Source organism: Notolepis coatsorum (assembly GCF_963971535.1).
Source record: "Notolepis coatsorum genome assembly, chromosome: 7".
NCBI lineage: Eukaryota > Metazoa > Chordata > Actinopteri > Aulopiformes > Paralepididae > Notolepis > Notolepis coatsorum.
Window position 1 is genome coordinate 100424605 of NC_140171.1, and position 23521 is coordinate 100448125.

The 23521-nt window shown below is 46.0% G+C and overlaps 1 protein-coding gene across 1 annotated transcript in view; it reads left to right on the top strand.

Moving 5' to 3' along the window:
• ncf4 (neutrophil cytosolic factor 4) overlaps positions 1-23521 on the top strand; it is a gene marked incomplete at its 3' end in the record, with an annotated part of 154745 nt that overhangs the window by 126080 nt on the left and 5144 nt on the right. The window contains 2 exon segments of the mRNA XM_084318851.1: positions 4669-4832; positions 6085-6150. Coding sequence (XP_084174977.1) covers positions 4669-4832; positions 6085-6150 — 230 coding nt within the window.

Consider the following 23521-nt stretch of genomic DNA (forward strand, 5'->3'; position numbering starts at 1 on the left):
GAGCGGCAGAGGCAGCCACGCCACGAGTGGAGTGCGCCCTGACGCCCCCAGGGGGATCCAGCCCGGCCAACGTGTAGCAGAGGGCAATGCCCTCGCACAACCAATGGGACAGGCGCTGTTTCGATAGTGCCTTACCGGCATGAGAACCACCGTGACAGACAAAAATCCGATCGGTGACCCTGAGTACGGCTGAGGTAAATTCCCAAAGCACGGACCGGACATGACAGGTGAAGGCCCGCATCTAACTCACTAGCGTGAGGAGGCGGATGAAACGCCTGAACCACAATATCCCTGGAGCGGAAGAACTCCGGATATTTTTAGGCACGAAGGCAGGATTAGGCCGCAGAGTGGCACCGCAATCGGAACGAAAGACAGGCACTCTGGTCGTACCGAGAGAGCACAAAGCACACCCACGCGTTCAGCGGAGGTGACGGCCAGCAAGAACGCGGTCTTGAACGACAGCTGTTCCAACGGCGCTTGCTCAAGAGGCTCAAACGGGGCCAAGGACAACCGACGAGGACCAATTGAAGATCCCAACTCGGAGCCAAAGAGCGTTTTACCGGCTTAACGCGTCGGGCGCCAAACAGGAAACGCTTCACAAGAGGGTGGCTGAAAAAAACATCACCCTCAAATCCCTCATGATAAGATGATATAGCTGCTGCATATACCCTCACCGTCGAAGCCGACAGTCTATCAAGGAGAGACTGGAGGTAACAAGGACAGTATCCAGGGGGCAGGACACCGGTCCCTGCCCCCGCCTTACACCACTCTTGGAACATACGCCATCTGCCCGCGTAAGCGCGACAGTGGCGTACCCGTCCCAACAACTGACCTAACAAACGTATGGGGAAAGAATCCCAGGCGGCACGGCATCGGTCCCAGACCTACCTGGCTATGTCTGGACGTAATCCCCAACAGAAAGGGCCGGTTTGATACGGGGGAAGCTGACATCAATCTAGGTGACAAAAGCCCCCCCCCCCACTGAACACCCCTCCAGAACATGCTGAGGAGTTGTTCTGCAGCCGGACATGCAAGGCGTGAGGACCCCATGGGTTCCTACACACCGTAGCCCTGCAGTGATATTACTACCACCCAAATCACGCGCGCCTGCGAGACCACTGCCAATCTTTCAGGAGTGGGAGGCACCAACATGATACCTGGCCTAGCGAAGGCGAGGCCGGGGAAGCCCGCACTGTGTGCCTCAAAAGGTTTCCAGCCCCCCTGCTGACAACACTTATAGTTGACAGACGTAACACCAGGCTCAACCAACACAGCTTATGGTGTGGGAGCCGCTTGACAGCACAACATTCTCACGGACAGACCCAGGCTTATCAACTGGGTGTCAGCCCCTGTCCCCATGAGAAGCGAAAAGTGGGGCCGTCCGCGCTTCAACGAAGGCACGCGGCCCGCAGCCAAAGGAAACAATCAGAACCCCCTTTTTCCGCTGGTGTTGGGGAAGGGAGTGATCGGAGAGCGGGCTGCTCGCGGCAGGACGACAACGGCTTGTTTTTCAAGCCGAGCCCATCCAACATGGCCGATCCCTCGGCCGCCAAGGCTGTCGGCCTTGTGGACACCTGTCGACTCAACGCCCAGGATACCTCTGGCGGGGGAAAACATGGCCGCCTGTCGAGGGCCTCGTCATCGCCGCTGACGAGGCCGTGCTCTCTCTTCTTCTGGCTGTGCGGTGTGAGGCGGTGTGGGGCCTAGGACAATACCGCCCGCGCTCCAGCAGAAGACCAAAATCCTCTGCGGAGAGGGATTTTACCCTGAGCGGTTATAGCTTGCAGCTAGGTCAAAGCTAATAAAGTCAACAACCTCGCGCGATGTGTCGACGTCGGCTGGCCCTCAAGGCCCCGCCACCAGACACAATTCTTTTTATAGAAAAAACAGCAATTCGAACACAGTTACTAATCGCTGCCAATTCCATACCGTGGCGGTACAGGCTTTAGCAGCCCACCAGCCACTCGCCAGGCCGACCCACCTCATGGCGTCGGCCGGGCGGGGCACTGTTTCAATATGTCAAAAGCAAAGAACTGATGTTAACACGGAGCACCAGTGGTGGTTGCAAACAGCAACCTCCACTGTGGTGTGCACCATGAAGGGGTTTAATGAATAAAAGAACTAACACCACGAAAATACTGTAGAATGAGCAAGCCCATGTACACAACGTTAAGGGGAGGCGGACCAGAGAGAACCAGTCCCGCATTCATTCATAATATTTACAACAGCACACCAGCCCCAGACCTTAGCCCATTTACCCATAAAGGTAAACAAAGCCCCCCCCGCACTACTCCCCCAGTAGACACCGATTGACCGTCAGCATGAATGGTTGAGAGGAGAGAAAACTGTAGCATAGACAGACATTCTCGTAGCAGAGAGACAGAACAAAACAGTAGCCCACTATAGCATAGCGTTCAACGCTACTATGGACAGAAAACAGTCAGCTGAGCCACAACAGGGGCCGCCGCTAAGTCCCATCCTGCAGTAGTATAGCTCTACTGCCACCCGCCGAGCCTCAAGCATCGGCTTCCAGGTGGGAACACCGTTCAAAACCCCGCCGGGGCACAGGATTAACGCTACCTGGCTAGACTACCTAGCCACGGCCCACCCTGTTGTCAACCCATTTACCCGTAAAAAGGGTAAAATAGGACTCAGCAAAACCCCCACATTAGCTACCGACTGACCTTCATTGATGAACCGGGCAAGAGGAGGGAAAAGCGGCAACATCCCACGGCGGAGACATTAGAACAGCGTAGCAGTAGTGTTAGCATTTAGCATTAGCATTTAGCTTAGTTGTTTAGCAGCACGCTTCCAGGACCGCTCGGAACCCGTCCACTGCAGTGAAACGTTCACCAAACCATCCCACCCGACACACAACATGGTTGTGTAACAAAACAAACCAGCATTTACTAACACCAACATCAATACCTGTTGACACAGGGCCTACCTGTGTACAAGCCGGCTCGATAGCCAACCTTGCACGCTGCTCCTTATCCTACTGCCACCAGACGAGGAAACATCAGAATAGGCCCGACGTGTCGCTGAAACATGCCCCGAAGATTCCAGGGGTAAGCAAACCTCCGGTAAGCATTCAACATTACGCAATTTCTCTAATCTTTTCATAACAACTAGTTACATAAGGCGCCTTGCGACCGATTTATGATGGAAACGAAAATAGAGGAAGAGTGTTTGGTGACCATGCCGAGTATCTTATAGAGCACGCCTCTATAGGGGCGGGGCCCGGCAGGTGATGGGCGTATTTTTTGTTTTCGTTGATGGAGTACAATAGGTACATGAGATGAGGTATATCTCGATAGGCTTAAGAGCGGGACGCGATGGCCAAGTACGATAATATAACATTACTGGACCACATACCACTTTAACATAACCTTTAATCAGAGCAGCATAACTGGGCCACATACCACTTTAACATAACTTTTAGAGGTCAATGGAGGTTTGAACGCTCCCAAGCACTGGAACACACAAACATCATGTAGAATGCATACTTTAGAATCTGATACTTAATTACATTCAGTAGCAAATACTTCTCTACTATTTGAATGGAGGACTTTTACTTTTACCAGAGTACTCATTTATCTGGGTATTTCTACTTTTACTTAAGTAAAGGAACTGTGTGATCTTCCACCACTGCCAGCAGCCATGGTCATGATAATTACTTCATAAAACATCTCTTTATTACGGAAGCCCTAAGAGGCCATACATTCATACATTTTATTTACTCCGTTTTCCCGTGATAACGAGTTAATTTAATTTGTTTTCTCGTGATAACAGGATAATTTTCTCGAGATCTAGAGAAAACGAAACGATAGTCTAGTATATATTAAATCACTGCAGGAAACATCAGTCAGTGTCGCAATGTCAGAGGAGCAGGAGGATATTGATCACTGCGTCACATATCTCTTCAATCAAGGCCTGACACAGGCTGAAATAGCTTTATGCCTTGCTGTTACAGATAATATACACATTAGTGTGCGTCATCTAAGAAGACGGTTAGCAAAGGCTTCAGCTTTACCGGCGGTGCAATCAAAGTGAGCTCTCAAAGAGCACCTGGCTACGGGAGGCTGCAACTCCAAACTGGCCCCCCGTATGTCCAAACCCCTCCCACCCCCTCCAAATGTACAGTTTCCTCCCCCTCGTATGTATATATTTTCTGTTAGGATCTCACTCTGTTAACAGTATACTGTATATTTGCATATCTTGTATGTCACAAATGTAATAGTACTGTGTATACCTGTATGTCATGTACCCCCCTGAAAAAAATTTATCCGTTATCACGAGAAAACGGACTTCGTTATCTCGAGATAACGAGATAATAAGTCGTTATCACGAAAAAACTGACTTTGTTATCTCGAGATCTCGAGAAAATTATTCCGTTATCACGAGAAAACAAATTAAATTAACTCGTTATCACGGGAAAACGGAGTAAATAAAATGTATGAATGTATGGCCTCTTAGGGCTTCCGTACTTTATACCAACTCACACACTCCTTCTCTTTTCGCCCCATCTTCTCCTCCACTCATCAATCCCTCCATCTTTATTCCTCCTCCCCCATCATTCTATCCCCTTCCCTCTCATCTCTTCCTGATTTATCTGTTCACTCTGTCGTGCTCTCCCTCTCTTGTTCTCTTCTACTGTTATCTGCCCAGGGCACGGTGAACGATCAGACAGGTATTTTCCCAGAGTCCTTCGTGAAGATCATCAAGCCCCTCCCAGAGAGTGACTCAGAGGGGGATGGGGGCGGGGCCACCGCTGCCGGCTCCTACAGCTGCCTCCGCTGTTACCTGCTGACATCCTCTGGTGTTGAGACGAGGTCTGTGTGTGTGTGTTTGTGTATATGTGTGTGTGTATGTGTGTGTGCGTGTGTATATATGTGTGTAAATGTGTATGTGTGTGTGTGTATATATAATGTGTGTGTGCGTGTGCGCATGTGTGTGTCTGTGTGTGTGTTTGTGTGTGCGCGTGTGTATATATGTGTGTGTGTCTGTGTCTCTGTGTGTGTTTGTGTGTGTGTGTGTGTGTGTGTGTGTGTGTGTGTGTGTGTGTGTGTGTGTGTGTGTGTGTGTGTGTGTGTGTGTGTGTGTGTGTGTGTGTGTGTGTGTGTGTGTGTGTGTGTGTGTATACAGTATGTGGTTGGGAAGGTGGATTAGTGTGTGCAGGTGTTGGCTTTAGCACGGTAGTCATTATCAAAGAACACAAGCACACCTGTCATATTGCTGGTTTCACATGGGATCACAATGTGTACATAATTGTATGACTAGAAGGTTTTTATATACTGTAGCTCGACACGTCAGATTCATGGAACGTAGTGTAACTAGCTTGCGTACGTTCCATGGGTCTGTCAGGCTATATATATATACACGGTACATTTTACATTTAGTCATTTAGTTGACGCTTTTATCCAAAGCGCCTTATAAATTGTCAACAACAAGTCAGCAGGAGGGGTACCTCTCAGTGGTCAGTGGCGTTGTTTGTCAAATAGTGTCAAACTTGAGTGTTACACTCGGAGTGCATAGTAGTATGGCCATATTAGGTAAGGTAAGGTAAGGTAATTTATTTATATAGCACGTTTAAAAGCACAAGAGCCAACCAAAGTGCTGTACAGTCAAAGCTTAAAATCAATGTCCTAATATAAAATACACAAATACAAAAAGGCACAGCAGGACAAGACAGTACATTCAGAGAGTAGGACAGTAGGACAACACACGAATAGGGGAACACAAAGTACAGTAGCATAAGAAGAGATACAAGAGGGAGGGGGCAGGATAAGATTACATGGGAGTGTGTGAGTTAGGGTGTGGGAGAATCAGGGTTTATTGAAGGCCAGGGAATAGAAGTGGGTTTTTAGACTGGCCTTAAATGTCTCCAGCAAGGGGGCAGATCGGATCTCCAGGGGAAGCTGGTTCCATTAGCATGATAGGTAGCACTATAAGGATAGTAACATAGTACATAGTGGTAAAGTACATAAAAGTACAGTAAGCAGGTTATTGAGGTTTCAGATATTGACCGAAGAGGTGTGTTTACGGTGGTACTGATGATGTGAACACTGTGTGTCCTTGTCACAGAGACGTGTGCGTGCAGGAGGACATCGCCGCCCAGCCGTCTCACGAGGAGCTGCTGTCTCGCATGAGGTAGGGCTCAGGACTCTGTCTCGTAGGAGGTAGGGCTCAGGACTCTGTCTCGCATGAGGTAGGGCTCAGGACTCTGTCTCGTAGGAGGTAGGGCTCAGGACTCTGTCTCGCATGAGGTAGGGCTCAGGACTCTGTCTCGTAGGAGGTAGGGCTCAGGACTCTGTCTCGTAGGAGGTAGGGCTCAGGACTCTGTCTCGCATGAGGTAGGGCTCAGGACTCTGTCTCGCATGAGGTAGGGCTCAGGACTCTGTCTCGTAGGAGGTAGGGCTCAGGACTCTGTCTCGCATGAGGTAGGGCTCAGGACTCTGTCTCGCATGAGGTAGGGCTCAGGACTCTGTCTCGTAGGAGGTAGGGCTCAGGACTCTGTCTCGTAGGAGGTCCCCGACTTAGAGGACGCGACCCTGGTCAGACGCCTCTGGTTTTAGCTCCGCAACGATGTACTCACTTTTAGCTATTATGTTTGTTTTTGCTACTTTTTTATTTAAAGCAACACTGGCGGGTACGTCATACGACCGTCAGACACTTATGGACCTGAACCCCGGGCTCAAAGAGGAGTTTGGAGACACTTTTGACCTAGAATGGCCAGCAGAAATCAGACGGGAGAATGGCGGCAAAGAAAAGAACAAAGGCGACGGCAGGAGGAGACACAGAGGGAGACGAGGAGGTATCAGATTGAGACAAAAAAGAGCTGCTTACCGCCCAGCAATTCCATCCATCTTTCTGGCGAATGCCCGTTCGTTGGAGGGTAGGATGGATGACCTGAGAGCGAGGGTTCGGTTCCAACGGGAGATGAGAGACATCAACATTATATGTCTCACAGAGACATGGCTCACGTCGACGACCCCAGACAAAAGCGTCTCTCCCTCGGATGCCTTCACAGTCTTACGTGCAGATCGCAACGCTGGCTCAGGAAAGACCATCGGCGGCGGAGTCTGCCTCATCACGAACAATTCCTGGGTTAATCCCGAGGGGGTGCAGGTCCTCTCAAACTCGTGTTCGCCGGACTTGGAACATCTTTCTATCCTATGTCGTCCGTTTCACCTCCCGAGGGAGTTCACAGCAGTCGTCATGACTGCCGTGTATATTCCCCCACACGCGAATACGGGCAAAGCGCTGGGCGAACTACACGATCATCTCAACAGACACCAGATCAAACACCCAGACGCAGCGATGGTAGTGGCCGGCGATTTCAACCAGGCCAACCTGAAGAAAGTGATGCCGTCCTTTTTCCAGCACATCGCTTGCTCCACCAGAGGGAAGAACACACTCGACCACTGCTATTCCCCGTTCAAAGCGGGTTACAAGGCAGTAGCCGCTCCGCCATTAACGGGGTCCACAAGCTCGAGCGATCATGACTCCATCTTGCTATTTCCGGCATATCAACAGAGATCACGTGACGCCGTCGTGTCACGTGAGACAAAGAAGTGGACCGACGAATCAGAGGCCACGCTCAAGGACGTGCTTGCAGACACGGATTGGGATATGTTCATAGGAAGCGCCAGTGACGTCAGTGAACTAGCAGACACAGTGGTGTGCTACATAACAACAATAGCTGATGGTATTGTCCTCAGGAAAACGGTGCGGATTTTCCCAAACCAGAAACCGTGGGTGGATAGCACTATTAGAGCAGCTCTGAACTCTCGTACCACCGCCTACAACCTGGGTAGAGAGTCAGGAAACATGGAGGAGTATAAGGCTTCAGTCTATACTCTACGCAAAGCTGTCAAACTTGCTAAGAGGACATATGCTGATAAACTGGAGACACAAATGGCACAAAACGACACAAGAGGATTATGGCAGGGACTGAAGACAATAACTGACTATAAAGTCAGCGCCCCCTCAATGGGGAGCGACGACGCCTCCCTCGCGGACAAGCTCAACACCTTCTACGCTCGGTTTGGTGTAGACAGTGGCGCTGCTGGGTCTCCGGCTAGTGACGTCACTGGCGCGCCGGCTGTTGTGGAGGGGGGGGGGCAACCGCGAGGGGGGGGGGACGCTCTCTCGTTGTCGGAACACAGTGTGAGAAGAGCATTTATGCAGGTGAACACCAGGAAGGCTGCTGGCCCAGATGGCATAACAGGACGTATACTCAAGACCTGTGCCAACCAGCTGGCCCCTGTGTTCACCGCCATATTTAATCAATCACTGGCGGAGTCAGTGGTCCCTGCCTGCTTCAAGATGTCTACCATCATCCCTGTGCCGAAGAAACCCTCCCCAGCATGTCCAAATGACTACAGACCGGTGGCACTCACCTCTGTGGTCATGAAATGTTTCGAGAGGCTGGTCAAGGACCACATTTGTGCCTCCCTCCCCAGTGATATGGACCCTATGCAATTTGCATACAGGACAAACAGGTCCACCGACGACGCGGTCTCCCAGGTACTGCACAGCACCCTCTCGCACCTTGACCGTCAGAAGGGGGGCTATGTGAGACTGTTGTTCATTGACTACAGCTCAGCGTTCAACACCATAGTCCCCACCAGACTGGTGGACAAGCTGATCGAGCTAGGTCTGAGCTCCGCCCTGAGCGCCTGGGTACTGGACTTTCTGAGCGAAAGACCCCAGGCGGTCAGGGTGGGGGGTCAGACCTCCAACACCATCACCCTGAGCATCGGGTCCCCCCAGGGCTGTGTTCTGAGCCCCCTGCTGTACTCACTCTACACACACGACTGTGTGGCCAAGTTCAGCTCCAACTCCATAGTGAAGTTCGCAGATGACACGGTGGTGGTGGGGCTGATCTCGGACAACGACGAGAAGGCCTACCGGGAGGAGGTTGAGGTACTGGAACACTGGTGCCAGGACAACAGCCTGCTCCTGAACATTGGCAAAACCAAGGAACTGATCGTGGATTATAGGAGAGGACAGCAGGAGACACACACACCACTGATGATAAACGGGGCTACCGTGGACAGGGTGAGCAGCTTCAAGTACCTGGGGGTCCACATCTCAGAGGACCTGACATGGTCAACACACATAGACACAGTAGTAAAGAAGGCGAAACAGCGTCTCTACCACCTGAGACAGTTAAGGAAGTTCAGAGTATCGGGGAAGATACTCCAGTCCTTCTACTCAGGAGCTGTAGAGAGCATCCTGACCGGAAACATCACTGCCTGGTATGGAAACAGCACGGCACAGGACAAGAAGGCCCTACAGAAAGTGGTGCGCTCAGCCGAGCGTACCACGGGTATTGCACTACCCCCCCTGCAGGTTCTATACAACAAGAGGTGCAAATCCAGAGCCTGCAGGATAATGAAAGACCCTCACCACCCCAATAACAGCCTGTTTCAGCTGCTGAGGTCAGGCAGACGCCTGCGAACCCCAGCTACTAGGACAGAGCGGCTTAGGCTCAGCTTCTTCCCCCAGGCCATCAGAGCCATGAACAATGAACATTGAGTGCTCAGAACATTGAACTGTCCACACACAAGCACACATGAACACACACACGACACGCACACTGTGCACGCTCACACACGAGCAGCCACTTAACACTTTAACATGAGCGGGCACACACTCATGTCGCACACACGCACACTTATGGCCAAAGGAAAGGACACTTTAAATTAGAATAACAGGAACAGTGTATTGCACTACCAAAGCTAACTAGCATGTCACACATGCTCTGTAAATAACTATGTACAGATACCGAGATGTCACTCCATGTTACCTGCTACCTGTTACTGCACAATGTTGTTTTCTTCTTTTGATTCTATTATATGTACCACTGTATTGCACATAGTTGCGGGCAAGACCACCCGCATTTCATTGTATACCTGTATGCCGTGACAATTAAAACTCTTGACTTGACTTGACTTGACTTGAGGTAGGGCTCAGGACTCTGTCTCGCATGAGGTAGGGCTCAGGACTCTGTCTCGTAGGAGGTAGGGCTCAGGACTCTGTCTCGTAGGAGGTAGGGCTCAGGACTCTGTCTCGCATGAGGTAGGGCTCAGGACTCTGTCTCGCATGAGGTAGGGCTCAGGACTCTGTCTCGCATGAGGTAGGGCTCAGGACTCTGTCTCGTAGGAGATAGGGCTCCAGACTCCGTCTCGCATGAGGTAAGGAGCATCATGGCATTTCCACACAGCTCCTCCTCCCACAACGTCCAGTTCACAGTGCGTTCATAAACTGACTTGGTTGATCATTTATTTACTTATTTAAGGTTTGCTCACTATCTGTCTCTCTCTCTCTCTGTCTTTTTCTCTCTCTATCCCCCCTCCATCTATCTTTCCCTCTTTCTCTATCCGTATCTCCCTCTTTCTCTTCTCTCTCTCTCTCTCTCTCTCTCTCTCTCTCTCTCTCTCTCTCTCTCTCTCTCTCTCTCTCTCTGTGTCTCTCTCTGCCCCCCCTCCATCTCTCTCTCTCTCTTTCTCTATCCTTATCTCTCTCTTTCTCTTCTCTCTTCATAATCACCTCATGCCAGCTGCTCATTACGGCTCAGTATATCGGTGTGTTTAGACCTGGAGGGACAGCAGGAGACAGGAGGAGGCTTTGGTGTGAAGGACGTTTTAATACGGCTCTGCCGAGGATTGAGGGAAGGAGAAAACGAGAGTGACGGAGGGAGAGAGAGGGAGAGAGGGAGGGAGAGGGAGGGAGAGGGAGAGAGTGATGGAGGGAGAATTGAGATGCAAAATGAGGAGAGGAAAAGAGGAGAGAGAGAGAGAGAGAGAGAGAGAGAGAGAGAGAGAGATACCATTACTAATGTATCTGACAAGAGCTAATCATATTGTTATTAAACTCTATGCCATCTTCTCTGACAATTATCATACCTTGCTCCAGCGAATCCATTGCCTGAATAGGCAAACTGTTTAAAAAGGTGATTTGGACGAGTTGATTGGCCATATCTACAAGATGAGATATATAAATTAGTACTACTGAGTAATACAGCAGCATAACTAGTAAGAGTAGGTAAGGGTAAGGGATATGTATAGATATAGTATGTAAAAAGGATTATACATAGGTAGGTTCAGACAGATGTGTGTATATATATATATTATATACACAAAACCTGTGGCCTGTGTGGCAGTGAAAGGGTTAACCTTCTGTATTGTTGCTGTGAAAGGGTTAACCATTTTGTAGTGTGGTAGTGAAAGGGTTAATAAAGCATTACATCATGTGCAGGAGTGGGTTATGAGAATTAGACCATGCCTAGGGGTGGTCGTTAGATGGCTTTTATACAATGGCCGATCCAACCTTATTGCTATACAATAAACACACATTTATTGAAGATTTATTGACAAAACCATCCGCCGAAAAAGTAGTTCCCAAAAAAAAGAAAAGAGAAGTTGCCTCCATGTGGAAGCAGCTCGGAAGTGCATCCAACTGTTCTCAGTAAGACATCCAACAAACTAACACATCCAACTGTCTCTCAACTAAGACATCCAACAAACTAATACATCCAACTGTCTTTCAACTAAGACATCCAACAAACTAACACATCCAACTGTCTTTCAACTCACACATCCAACTTTTTTTTTTTTTTTAGCCTACTTTCTATAGAACTTCATTCTTAGATGCTTCTATAGAAAGTAAGTAAAACAAAAAAAATCGTTTTCTTTGCCCTATAGGAGGGAATTTTGTTTTTGTTTTAAACCTACTTTCTATAGAAGCAGCTGGGAGGTGCGCTGTTTTAAGTGAGCGTGGATTATTGAATTGATTTATTGATTGATTGCTAATTTTATTACTGTCTGCCTTGTTTTCAACTGGTTAAGCTTGGCGACTCTTTCGAAATCGCTCTCTTTCGAAGTTGGTTAAAGGATAACTCCACTATTTTGGGAAATTAGCTTATTTAACATCTTCCCTGGAGTTAGACAAGAAGATGCATACCTTTTTTGTCTCTGTGCGTGCATTTTAGCTTTGGGAATAGATGCTCCGTTAGCATAGCTTAGCTTCATCACTGGAAGTGAGGCAGGACAGTAGCCTTACAGTGCCTTACAGTGTATTGCAAGGTCTGACATTGACCAAACTTGATATGCATGACCTTGGTGGGCTCTAGGTCAACTCCTGAAAAGGGGGTCAATGTCAGACTTTGCAATCAAAAGTTAGGGGGCTAATAACCCTTGCCATAATTTCAGTGCGCCCCTAACTTTTGATTGCAAGGTCTGACATTGACCCCCTTTTCAGGAGTTGACATAGAGCCCACCAAGGTCATGCATATCAAGTTTGGTCAATGTCAGACCTTGCAATACACTGTAAGGCACTGTAAGGCTACTGTCCTCCCTCACTTCCAGTGATGAAGCTAAGCTATGCTAACGGAGCATCTATTCCCAAAGCTAAAATGCACGCACAGAGACAAAAAAGGTATGCATCTTCTTGTCTAACTCCAGGGAAGATGTTAAATAAGCTAATTTCCCAAAATAGTGGAGTTATCCTTTAAGGTTAGAGTTTGGAATCAGGGCTGGTGGTCTATCGCCCTGCTCTAAAGACAAACTCTAACCTTAACCAACTTCGAAAGAGAGCGACTTCAAAAGAGTTGCCAAGCTTAACCAGTTGGAAACAAGGCGGACTGTAATAAAATTTGCAATCAATCAATCAATCAATCAATCAATTCAATAATCCACGCTCACTTAAAACAGTGCACCTCCCAGCTGCTTCTATGGAAAGTAGGTAAAAAAAATAAAAATAAGAAATGTGTAATTAATCAGCAATCAATCAATTTGCGCAATTTTTATTTTGTTCCACAATGACTCATGACCCACTAATTAAATAATCCAACATTGTGTAAGAAACTAACACATTCGCCGTGACAGAATCATTTTTCATTTAGTCTTTATGACCCTATCAACATATCCTTTCGTAACGTTTACTGTCCGCTCGGTTGTAGGCGGGTCCTGGGACCAAGAGCGTGGGGTTATGACAAATACCCACGTGTAACTTGACTGTTTCAGCCAATCATAATCGAGAAATGTGCATGCCATTGTATAAGATCAGTTACATAGGCTACATTCAGGGTTTATCTTATCAGGAGGGGAAACCCTTGCGAGCACAGGGGGAGAACATGCAAACTCCACACAGAAAGGCCCGGGAGATACCCCACCTGGGTACCTGGCAACGCGGCAACCTGGTCCCCAATCGAACCCAGGACCTTCTAGCTGTGAGGCGACAGTGTTAACCACTACACCACTGTGCTGCCTGGGAATAGCCTCTGATCTGCATAGAAAGAGCTGGACAAGTCAACTTTAAAAGCAAAACAGAAGTATAAATCTGAACTAGAGAGAAAGACGGGGGCTAATGACCTTGGCTCAGCCTGTAGACTATGGCAGGCCACTGGAGGCCAAGGGACAGCGGTTATGTCACTTTCGATGGCTTCAACTCAGATACTTTCACAGTTTGCTAATGCCCTTTATCGTTTTTATAGTCGTTTTGACACTTTTGACTTTAGTAATGAAATTCAGGAACTAAGTCGCAAACACGAAGACAGTCAGCACTTTGACAAAAAGTAAGAAAGTAAGTAAGTACATTTTATTTATATAGCACCTTTCAAGATACAGGATCACTTGGAAACAAAAGGGCATTACTCATCTTCACCACATCTTCACAGACAACAGCCTAATCACCTCTCAAGATTTGACTGAAGGATACAGTGTGTGGAAATCCAACCTCCCCCGTCAAATCAAGCTCAACTTCTTTCATGCAACAGTTGAGTCTGTCCTTTTGTATGGCAGTGAATGCTGGACCTTGAAGCCCACCCTGCAGAAGTCCTTGGATGGGTGCTACACCAGAATGATGCGTGTGGTGCTCAACATCAACAGGGATGAGCATGTCACTAATGCAAACTTGTATGGGGGGGTGCTAAAGGTGAGCGATAAAGTGGCAGTCAGGAGAATGAGGCTGGCAGGTCACTGCCAGAGACACCATGAGATGCCAACCAGCAAACTTGTACTGTGGGAACCAACACACGGGCATCGATCACGAGGACGTCCCACGTTAACCTATGTGGACGTACTCAGGAGAGATGTGGGAACAGAAAGCACCGGCGAGCTAGCCAGATGCATGGAGGATCGGGATGACTGGAAGCACCGATGGAGGGCCCGTCCGAGGACGACCTAGATAGATACGGCATTGGGACAGACCAACACTTCCAATTTCTACAGCTGAAATCCATTTTGAAATCTAAAATGAACACTACACAAAATGATCTTGAACCACCTCCAATTATATTAGCGATGAATAAAATAACATCACAGAAGAAAATATTTTCAAAAATATACAAAATACTGGCAAGCGCAGACACTACATTCCATCTCCCCTTCACAAAATGGGAACAGGACTTGGCTTTCTCTCCCAATGCCTGGGAACAAATTTGCACCAACACATTCACAATGACTAACAACACTAACCTTCAATTAATCCAATATAAGGTGTTACACAGAGTACATATCACACAGCACAGGATGTTTCAAATGGGATTTGCAAGCACAGATGTATGCTCCCATTGCACCCTCAACACGCCAGACAACTATTTCCATGCCACCTGGCTCTGCCCACCTATTCAAGACTTCTGGAATTCTGTCATCAATACACTATCCCAGGTCATGATCTGCAGCCTTCCTCTCTCCCCCTCCCTCTGTCTACTCTGGGATACTACTGCTATCCATTTAATAGTCCAGAACACCAAACCCCTGCTCATTTGCTGATGATACTAATTTACTTTGTTCAGGGGAGGACATAAAAGAATTATTGAAAACAGTAGAAAGGGAATTGATAATGTTAAAGAAATGGTTTGATAGGAATAAGTTGTCTCTTAATGAAAACAAAACAAAATGTATGGTATTTGGTGGTGTTCCTACCGACTGTGAAATTAAACTGAATTTAAATGGAACCGTAATTGAAACAAAATTCTTAGGTGTGATTATAGATCACAAACTCTGTTGGAAGTTACATATACAATATAATATATCAAAGGTAAATTAGCCAAATCTGTTGGCATTCTGTACAAAACAAGGGAGCTGTTAAATCAGAAATGTTTGCATATATTGTATTTTTCACTTGTTGTGCCATACATGTCATATTGTGTTGAGGTCTGGGGGAATGTTTATAAAACAAATATAGATCCTATTATTAAACTACAGAAAAGAGCTATTAGAATAATAAACAAAGCTATACCTTGAATCGACAAACTATTATTCATAAAGTCCTGCACATTAAAATGTGTAGATATGGTGTACATAAAAACCTTGGAAATAATTTTTTCGTGCTAAGAGTAAAAGCCTACCAGTTTGTATTCAATGTCTCTTTCAACCAAGAGAAGGAATGGATGGAGTGCCCTCAAAAAAGGGCAAAATAAATAAATAAATTTAAAAAAAGATACAGGATCACAAAGTGCTTTCCAGTAAAAAAAAGAAATACATCAAACATCATCAGCAATACATAGAACCAATCATACACACCAACTAGAAAGTATAATACAAAGTAAAACCAAGATAAGTCTAGCCAAACGCCTGTCAGAACAGTAGCAGTAAAAGATGTTGAAAAGGCCTTCCTTTTGTTTGGATCTCTGGTCGTTTACTTGAGTCCTGTATTCCACTACATTTTGAATACGTCTTTACAGGCACAGCATGTACCTACGGTCTGGAGGGATGCTGTAGTTGTCCCTGTTCCCAAATCCAGTTGCCTCTATGTGCCTTTACATATTAGATCTTCCCCCAAGCTGTGGAACAGCACCTTTACATATTAGATCTGCCCCAAAGCTGTGGAACACACCTTTACATATTAGATTTGCCCCCAAGCTGTGGAACAGTTACCTTTACATATTAGATCTGCCCCCAAGCTGTGGAACAGTTACCTTTACATATTAGATCTGCCCCCAAGCTGTGGAACAATAACCTTTACATATTAGATCTGCCTTCAAGCTGTGGAACAGTTACCTTTATATTAGATCTGCCCCCAAGCTGTGGAACAGTTACCTTTATATTAGATCTGCCCCCAATCTGTGGAACAGTAACCTTTACATATTAGATCTGCCCCCAAGCTGTGGAACAGTAACCTTTACATATTAGATCTGCCCCCAAGCTGTGGAACAGCCACCTTTATATCAGATCTGCTCCAACCCTAGTGATGTTTAAGTGTTTGTTAAAGACTCACCTCTTCTCACTGGCTTTTCATTCAGGTTGAGCCGTACATCGTGCTTCTATTGTGACTGTGCATTTTCAATTGTATTGTGTCGTACTGTTTGCAGTACTATTTCTGTTTGTGTAAATTGTGCACCTTGTGTTGTATTTTTAATAGTATTGTATTTACAGTACTTGTGTACTTCCTATTGTGCAGCACTTTGGTCAACCTCGGTTGTTTTTAAATGTGCTATATAAATAAATGTGAGCTTGACCTTCAGTGGTCTCATGGGCTGAGGTGAGTCACAGTTTAACCAGCGTCCCTGAACACCAGACAGTTACAGCTTGCTTTTGAATGACGACTCCCACCTTCTGCACAGTGAGGTTCAGCTCCTTCCTTCTGGACCAAGGTTTACAGTCTCAAGGTGTTCGGACAAAGCGGTATAAAAATAGCCTCGTTCCAGCAGCCATCACTCAGATGAACAAGGTGTAGTAACGTCTGATGCTATGAAGATTAGATTAGATTGAAATGTATTGTCATCATGCAGCACAAGTACAGCACAATGAAAATAAGTTTGGCATCCAACCAGAGTGCAAATGTAACAGTAAAGTGCAATAGTAATATGCAATGTACAGGTGATTAAACTGGGTATAAAATATATAAATTAGTACTACTGAGTAATAGTGCTAATCAGATGTATGTACAGAGTTGTAGTATTAATATGTACAGTGATACAGGTATAGGTAAGGGATATGTACAGATATATACTAGATGTAGTATCTACAGATATGTACAAATTATTATATGCAGGTACTGTATGTACAGATGGATGTGGATAGATACTATATAAATATGAATGTATGTGGTAAATATAAATATATATTTGTTCATGCTATCATACAGAGCTATATGAGTAGACTATAGTATTAGGCCGTGAGCCAGGGCCCCAAATTTGGGCCGCGGCTACCATCTTGGGGGACTAACTTTCATAGTGATTTTTGGGAAGGTATACAGCCCTGCTTCTAGAAAATATGTGATAGCAATGCAGCAGTTGCCTCCAAATGTGTGCTATTACATGTTTTATAACACTACCAAGCATATTTTTCAGGCCTCATGTCCGAAATTACATGCCCCAAATGAATCATGATAGCTCCTGAACCATAAGGCCTATATGCATGTTTCTGGTCTCCTTTGATAGGTAACAAGCTAGGACATATGAATCCAGTGTAAGTAAACCCACATCTATTACCATTCCAGAGTAAATGGAGATACAATGAAGGAAAACATCATATTTTTACCCTCGCCTGGTACATAATCTTAATTTAAAAGGCAATATGACCATTATAACCAATATCCCATGGATAATAATGCAACTGAATGTGTTCTCCTACTCCTTGACTACAAATCTAACTCTGGATCTGATGAAAATACACTAAAAATACAACATTTATGATACAATTTATAAAGATATCCCATTCGATCCATGGACATGACTTTTCAAGGCTGTCTAGATCTATAATTATTGTCATCTGACTCCACCGGGTCCACCCACCCATATGAACAAACATTTGATTGGATGTCTATAAGCCAACCACTGTTCTAACATCATCTAAAGTGGACTGCATTAGAGCCACACCCTTCTTTCAGCAAGCATGGACGATCGTGATCCTAGGAGAAAGCGTAAGGAAATTTCTTATCAATTAATCATGTTTTAAACATGTTACTGTGCAGGTTAAGATGTGTTAACATGTTACTGTGCAGGTTAAGAGGTTAGGATGTTACTGTGCAGGTTAAGAGGTTAAGATGTTAACATGTTACTGTGCAGGTTAAGATGTGTTAACATGTTACTGTGCAGGTTAAGAGGTTAGGATGTTACTGTGCAGGTTAAGAGGTTAAGATGTTAACATGTTACTGTGCAGGTTAAGATGTGTTAACATGTTACTGTGCAGGTTAAGAGGTTAAGCTGTTACTGTGCAGGTTAAGATGTGTTAACATGTTACTGTGCAGGTTAAGAGGTTAAGCTGTTACTGTGCAGGTTAAGAGGTTAAGATGTTAACATGTTACTGTGCAAATTAAGATGTCAAAGTACATAATCTGTGTTTAACCGTTATGTTGTGTTCGAGTCTCCCCTGACCCGTTTCAAGTTTAAATTATATAATAACAACCCTCTTTTTTTCATTGGAACGAGGCTTCATGATATCCTTCACGATAGCTAAACACTACACAACTGATTTTGACAATTTTTGCAAATTCTGAAGGTCTCTCTAAAACAAAAGTGTATAATTTGGTGTTCAGGTCTGGGAAGACCCAGCAGTGCATTTAAATGTTGTGGGTAACTCTGGGTCAAATTTGGGTCAGTCAAGATTCATCTTTGATCTTTAGACACCCCACCCCCACCTTCACGGGAACAATTACTTTTTGCAACATGCACCTGTTCTCCCAATCCCTCTGGCACCCCTCCCCCACATGAACTCAACCTTTCTCACAGAATATGGACCCTGATATTCAACTTGAACGTAAACACACAGGTGATTTTTTCATCAGCAATGTTAGTGATTATTATTTTTTGTTTTTTTTGTTTCAGGTACTGTGGTGAGAGAAACGAGTAGAGTAGATTTAGTAGCTGAATCAATTTGCATCAGAATGGAGAGCCATACACACAGATATTCTATTACGAAACAGTGTATCATACACCAGGACACATCAAAAGAAGATGATGACCATTTAGTTAGTCCTCAAGACTATGCATCCTGGGAAACATTACTTGAAGCAGCCAAAGTGAGAAAGTATGCCCCTATTTTAGATGTTGCGCAAGAACTTGGAGAAAAAGAAGTCCCAAGAATCTACTATCACGGAAAATGCAGAAGCCTATTCACCATGAAGAGAGACTTAGAGACTCTGAAAAGGAAAGTCAAAGAAAGCATTACTGATGAATCTGGTGAGACATCAAAAAGGCCAAGGAGGAGATCTTCATCAGAAGCAAGAGTGTATGATAAAATCTGCATTTTTTGTGATAAGATGAAGAAGGTTCTAAAGGGCTCCCAGGTGCGTGAAAAGCTTACACAAGCTGTACAACTCAGAGCTGACCAAACACTACAAGAATGTGCAACCCAAAAGGGAGATGACAAGATTCTAGCAGTAACAAGCAGAGACATAGTAGCTGCAGAGGCGCACTATCATCGTTCATGCTATAAGGATTACACCAGAATGAAGAAAAAGGCACCTGAGTACAAAGAGAATGATGAAAAAACAGATGGTGATGAACTGTATAAAAGGATTGAAAGGGAAGCCTATAAAGACCTTTTCAATTATATCAGAACTGATATCATACCCAACAAGATGATTGTACAAGTCACTTCTTTGCTCACAAAACTTGAATCTTTCATGCTATCTGGTGCAGTTACACTCAGGCAAGATTCTACAAGGAATCACATTCGTAGGAAACTTGAATCTGAGCTGGGCAATTCAGTAGATATATTTCCAGATGACAAAGGAAAATTGTTGATGGTTCCTAAAAGTGTATCCTTAAGGGACATTGTCTTGGAAAATCAAACTCTACAGAGGGAGCTCAAAGTTTGGAGGGCCAAGTCAACCAATCTCAACAAGATCATAGATCAAACTTCATCATATATCAGATCAATCATTAGACAGGAGATGACTGTGACTCCCTGGCCCTTCCACCCATCTGATGTGAAAGATAGATATGCTCATATGTCCATACCAGAACAACTAGAACGGCTTCTTGTTGGACTGCTCACTGGAAATCCTGACACCAAAACTCAAACACAGAGAGTCAATGCTCTGGTTCAGTCATTTAGTCAGGACATAATATATGCTGTGACATGTGGTCAACACAAACCACCAAAGCACCTTCTACTTCCTTATGCAGTAAAAACATTGACGGGTAACACTGAGCTCATCCAAACACTGAACAGGCTTGGGCATGGGGTCTCTTACTCCCAACTTGAAGAGAATGACACTGCTCTGTGTCTCCAAAAGCTAGCAACAGCCTCAAACCAGAGAGTTGTACTTCCAGCATCCATCAAGCCTCATGTCTTCACCAATCTTGCATGGGACAATATCGATAGACTTGAGGAAACTCTCACTGGAAAGGGCACATCACATAGAGTCAATGGCATAGTTGTACAGGCCAATGTCTATGGACCACAACTGCCAAGAGCTGAGCTTCCACACATTGAGAAACTGAAGCAGAGATCGGTCACCATTGAGGACCAAGAACTGGGAGTATATGTAGCAGGTGCGCGTGTGGGCCCACAGCCTCTCCCAACCAGGGAACACTGTGTCCAGGAAACCAAGGAAGCTGCTCTTCTTGCCTGCAAGAAGAACCTGGTGTGGGCACTTGCACGGAAAACAGATACAGAGAATCAGACAATCCCAAGCTGGACTGGTTTTAATATCAGCACCAGGGACCAAGAACCAATCTCACAAGATATAGTTGGGTATCTGCCAACCATCAATTCACCAGCCACACAGTTGACCACAGTGTTTGAAATCCTGAATCAATCAGAGATAATAAGGAAGGAACTGCATCTAGAAACAATTGTGGTAGTCATGGATCAAGCACTCTATGCGAAAGCCACTGAAATAGCCTGGAAGCACAAAGAGCGCTTCTCCAACATTCTTCTCAGAATGGGGACATTCCATACCATATGTAATGCCTTAGCCATCCTAGGAAAGCGATTTCGGGATGCTGGTCTAAAAGACATATGCATAGAGGCTGGAATTGTCGCAGAGGGTTCGGTCAATGGAGTCCTTGATGGTAAACACTATAACCGTGCTGTCAGGGTCCACAAGTACATCTATGAAGCACTGATGAGACTTGCATGGGCAGAGTTCACACCGTGGGTTGAGGACAGCATTCCAGAGAAGAGTGGGATGATCAAATCACTCTTGGACAATGTGAAAGACATGGCCAGTGACTTGAACCAACAGACGACGAACAATCTTCTGCAAAGTCCTCTCTTAGCTGAGCTGATAACCCTGTGGACAGACTTTCTGGAACACCTCCGTCACAACAATGGAGAGCTTTCTGCATTCTGGATGTCATACATTGACATGGTAGAGGACGTAATACTTGGCCTTCTGCATGCCTCTCGGGAGGGGGACTGGGAGTTGCACCTCCATGCTATAAGAAGCATGATCCCATGGTGCTTTGCCTATGATAAGATAAATTATGCCAGGTACCTGTCCCCTTACTTTGCTCAGATGACAAACCTCCCAGAGAAGCATCCTTCTGTGTATGAGGCCTTCAAGACAGGCCAATTCTCAGTGCAGCTGTCAAGTAACAACCCCTTTGGACGGATCCCCGTGGACCAGGCTACTGAAGTCACAGTTAACAAAGACACACAGACTCCTGGAGGCACAACACGGTTCAGCCTGAATGCCGGAGCTGTCAAGCGCCACTACATAACAGCTGAGCACCGCAGTGCATTCCTGGGACAGTTAAGGGAGATGGTGCAAGGTAACAAATCAGAGGTTTGTCATGCAGAGCTACAGCGGCCAAGAATCCAGAAAGATGAGGAAGCCGTTTCAGCAGTGGTTAGCCTCATACAGGAATGGGTCAACCCATTTGCAGAGAAGCGGGACCTCATTAGCATCTCTACAGCAAAGACAGCCCCCAAGGAGATTGCCTCCGACCTGATGAATGCATATGAGATTGGTGAGCAATACTATGCAATCTTCAAGGATGAGAGACTGGAGAAAGACCCACCAGCAAAGAAATTCCATGACCCAATGAAAACGAACAAGCTGAAAACATTCAGTGATATGTGTAAGAAGAAAGAAGTTAAATCAAGTGGGAGGGCAATCATCTTAAAAGCAGACAGGTCTTTGTTTGGACGCCTCATAGTGATGGCACAAGGGCGCAGTCTACATATGGAGGATATCCTTTCTCATCCCCTTGGGCCATTGCCCTGGGCCCTGTCCACACCAGACGGATTGCTGAGAAAGACCAATAAAGCGACTTTGGCCACGACCTTGCAGAAAAATTTAGCAGTAGCAGAGCAACTCCCAGGGAACTCTGCTACAGTGGTTGATGGAATGAACCAAAGAGTGAAAGGTGATCAAGTTACTTTCAGAGATGTTGCCACAACAGTTCTGGGTATGGCTCTGAGGGAAGGCAGTCAGAGTAGCAGAATAGATGTTGTATTTGACACATACAAGGAGAACTCTATCAAGAACAGTGAAAGATCTCTACGGGGTGAAGAGACTGGTCATGAGTTGCAAGGTATCACAGGCACACAGATGGTGAGGCAGTGGAGGAGCTTCCTGACCAAAGTCAGTAACAAAACTAGTCTCATTAGCTTTATAGTTGATGAATGGAGGAAGGCAGAGTACAGAGCAAAGCTACAAGACAAGATTCTGTATGCAACTGTGAATGACAAATGTTACAGAATCACATCTCAGGACAGTGAGGAGGTGTCAGCTCTTCAATGCCAACAAGAAGAAGCAGATGGCCGCCTACTTCTCCATGCTGCCCATGCCACAAGAGAGGGATACCCATCTGTAGTTATCTGCTCAGAAGACACAGATGTCTTTATCATGTCTTTAGCATTCTGTGACAAGATTGAGGCCCCATTGTTCCAGATGTGTGGCAGTAAATCCCGTGCAAGGCTTGTGGACATCAGGAAGGTTGCTGCCACTGTTGGCGTAGAGGTGTGTAGGGCTCTCATCGGGTTGCATGCATATACAGGATGTGACACTGTAAGTGCTTTTGCAGGCAAAGGGAAGACAAGTGCCCTAAAATTCTGACCAGCAACAGGCAAAATCAGGACACATTCTCAGAGTTGGGTCAGGAATGGGATCTCTCCCCAGAGCTGATGGACAAACTAGAGGCATTTACATGTCTCCTGTATGCCCCAAAAGCATCAACCACCAACGTCAATGAGCTCAGATATCACCTTTTCTGTGCCAAAAAAGGTGAACTTGAAAGTCATCAACTCCCACCATGCAAGGACTGCTTAACAAAACATGCACAGAGAGCCAACTACCAGGCTGGTATATGGAGAAGATGTTTGGAGAAGGACCCACAAGTGCCAAGCCCTGTTGGCAGAGGCTGGAAGATGGAGAGAGAAGAGGAAGCTGAACAGTTGGTGGTGGACTGGATGGAAGGCCAGCCAGCACCCGATGCCATCCTGGATCTACTGGCCTGTAACTGTCCAAAGAAATGTTCACTCCCAAGATGTATGTGTGTTGCAAATGGCCTCAGGTGCACTGACATGTGTAGACTGGCAGACTGTGAGAACCAGGCATCCACCTCAGATCGTGTGGAAAGTTCTGATGAAGATGTGGAAGACATGGAAGACTT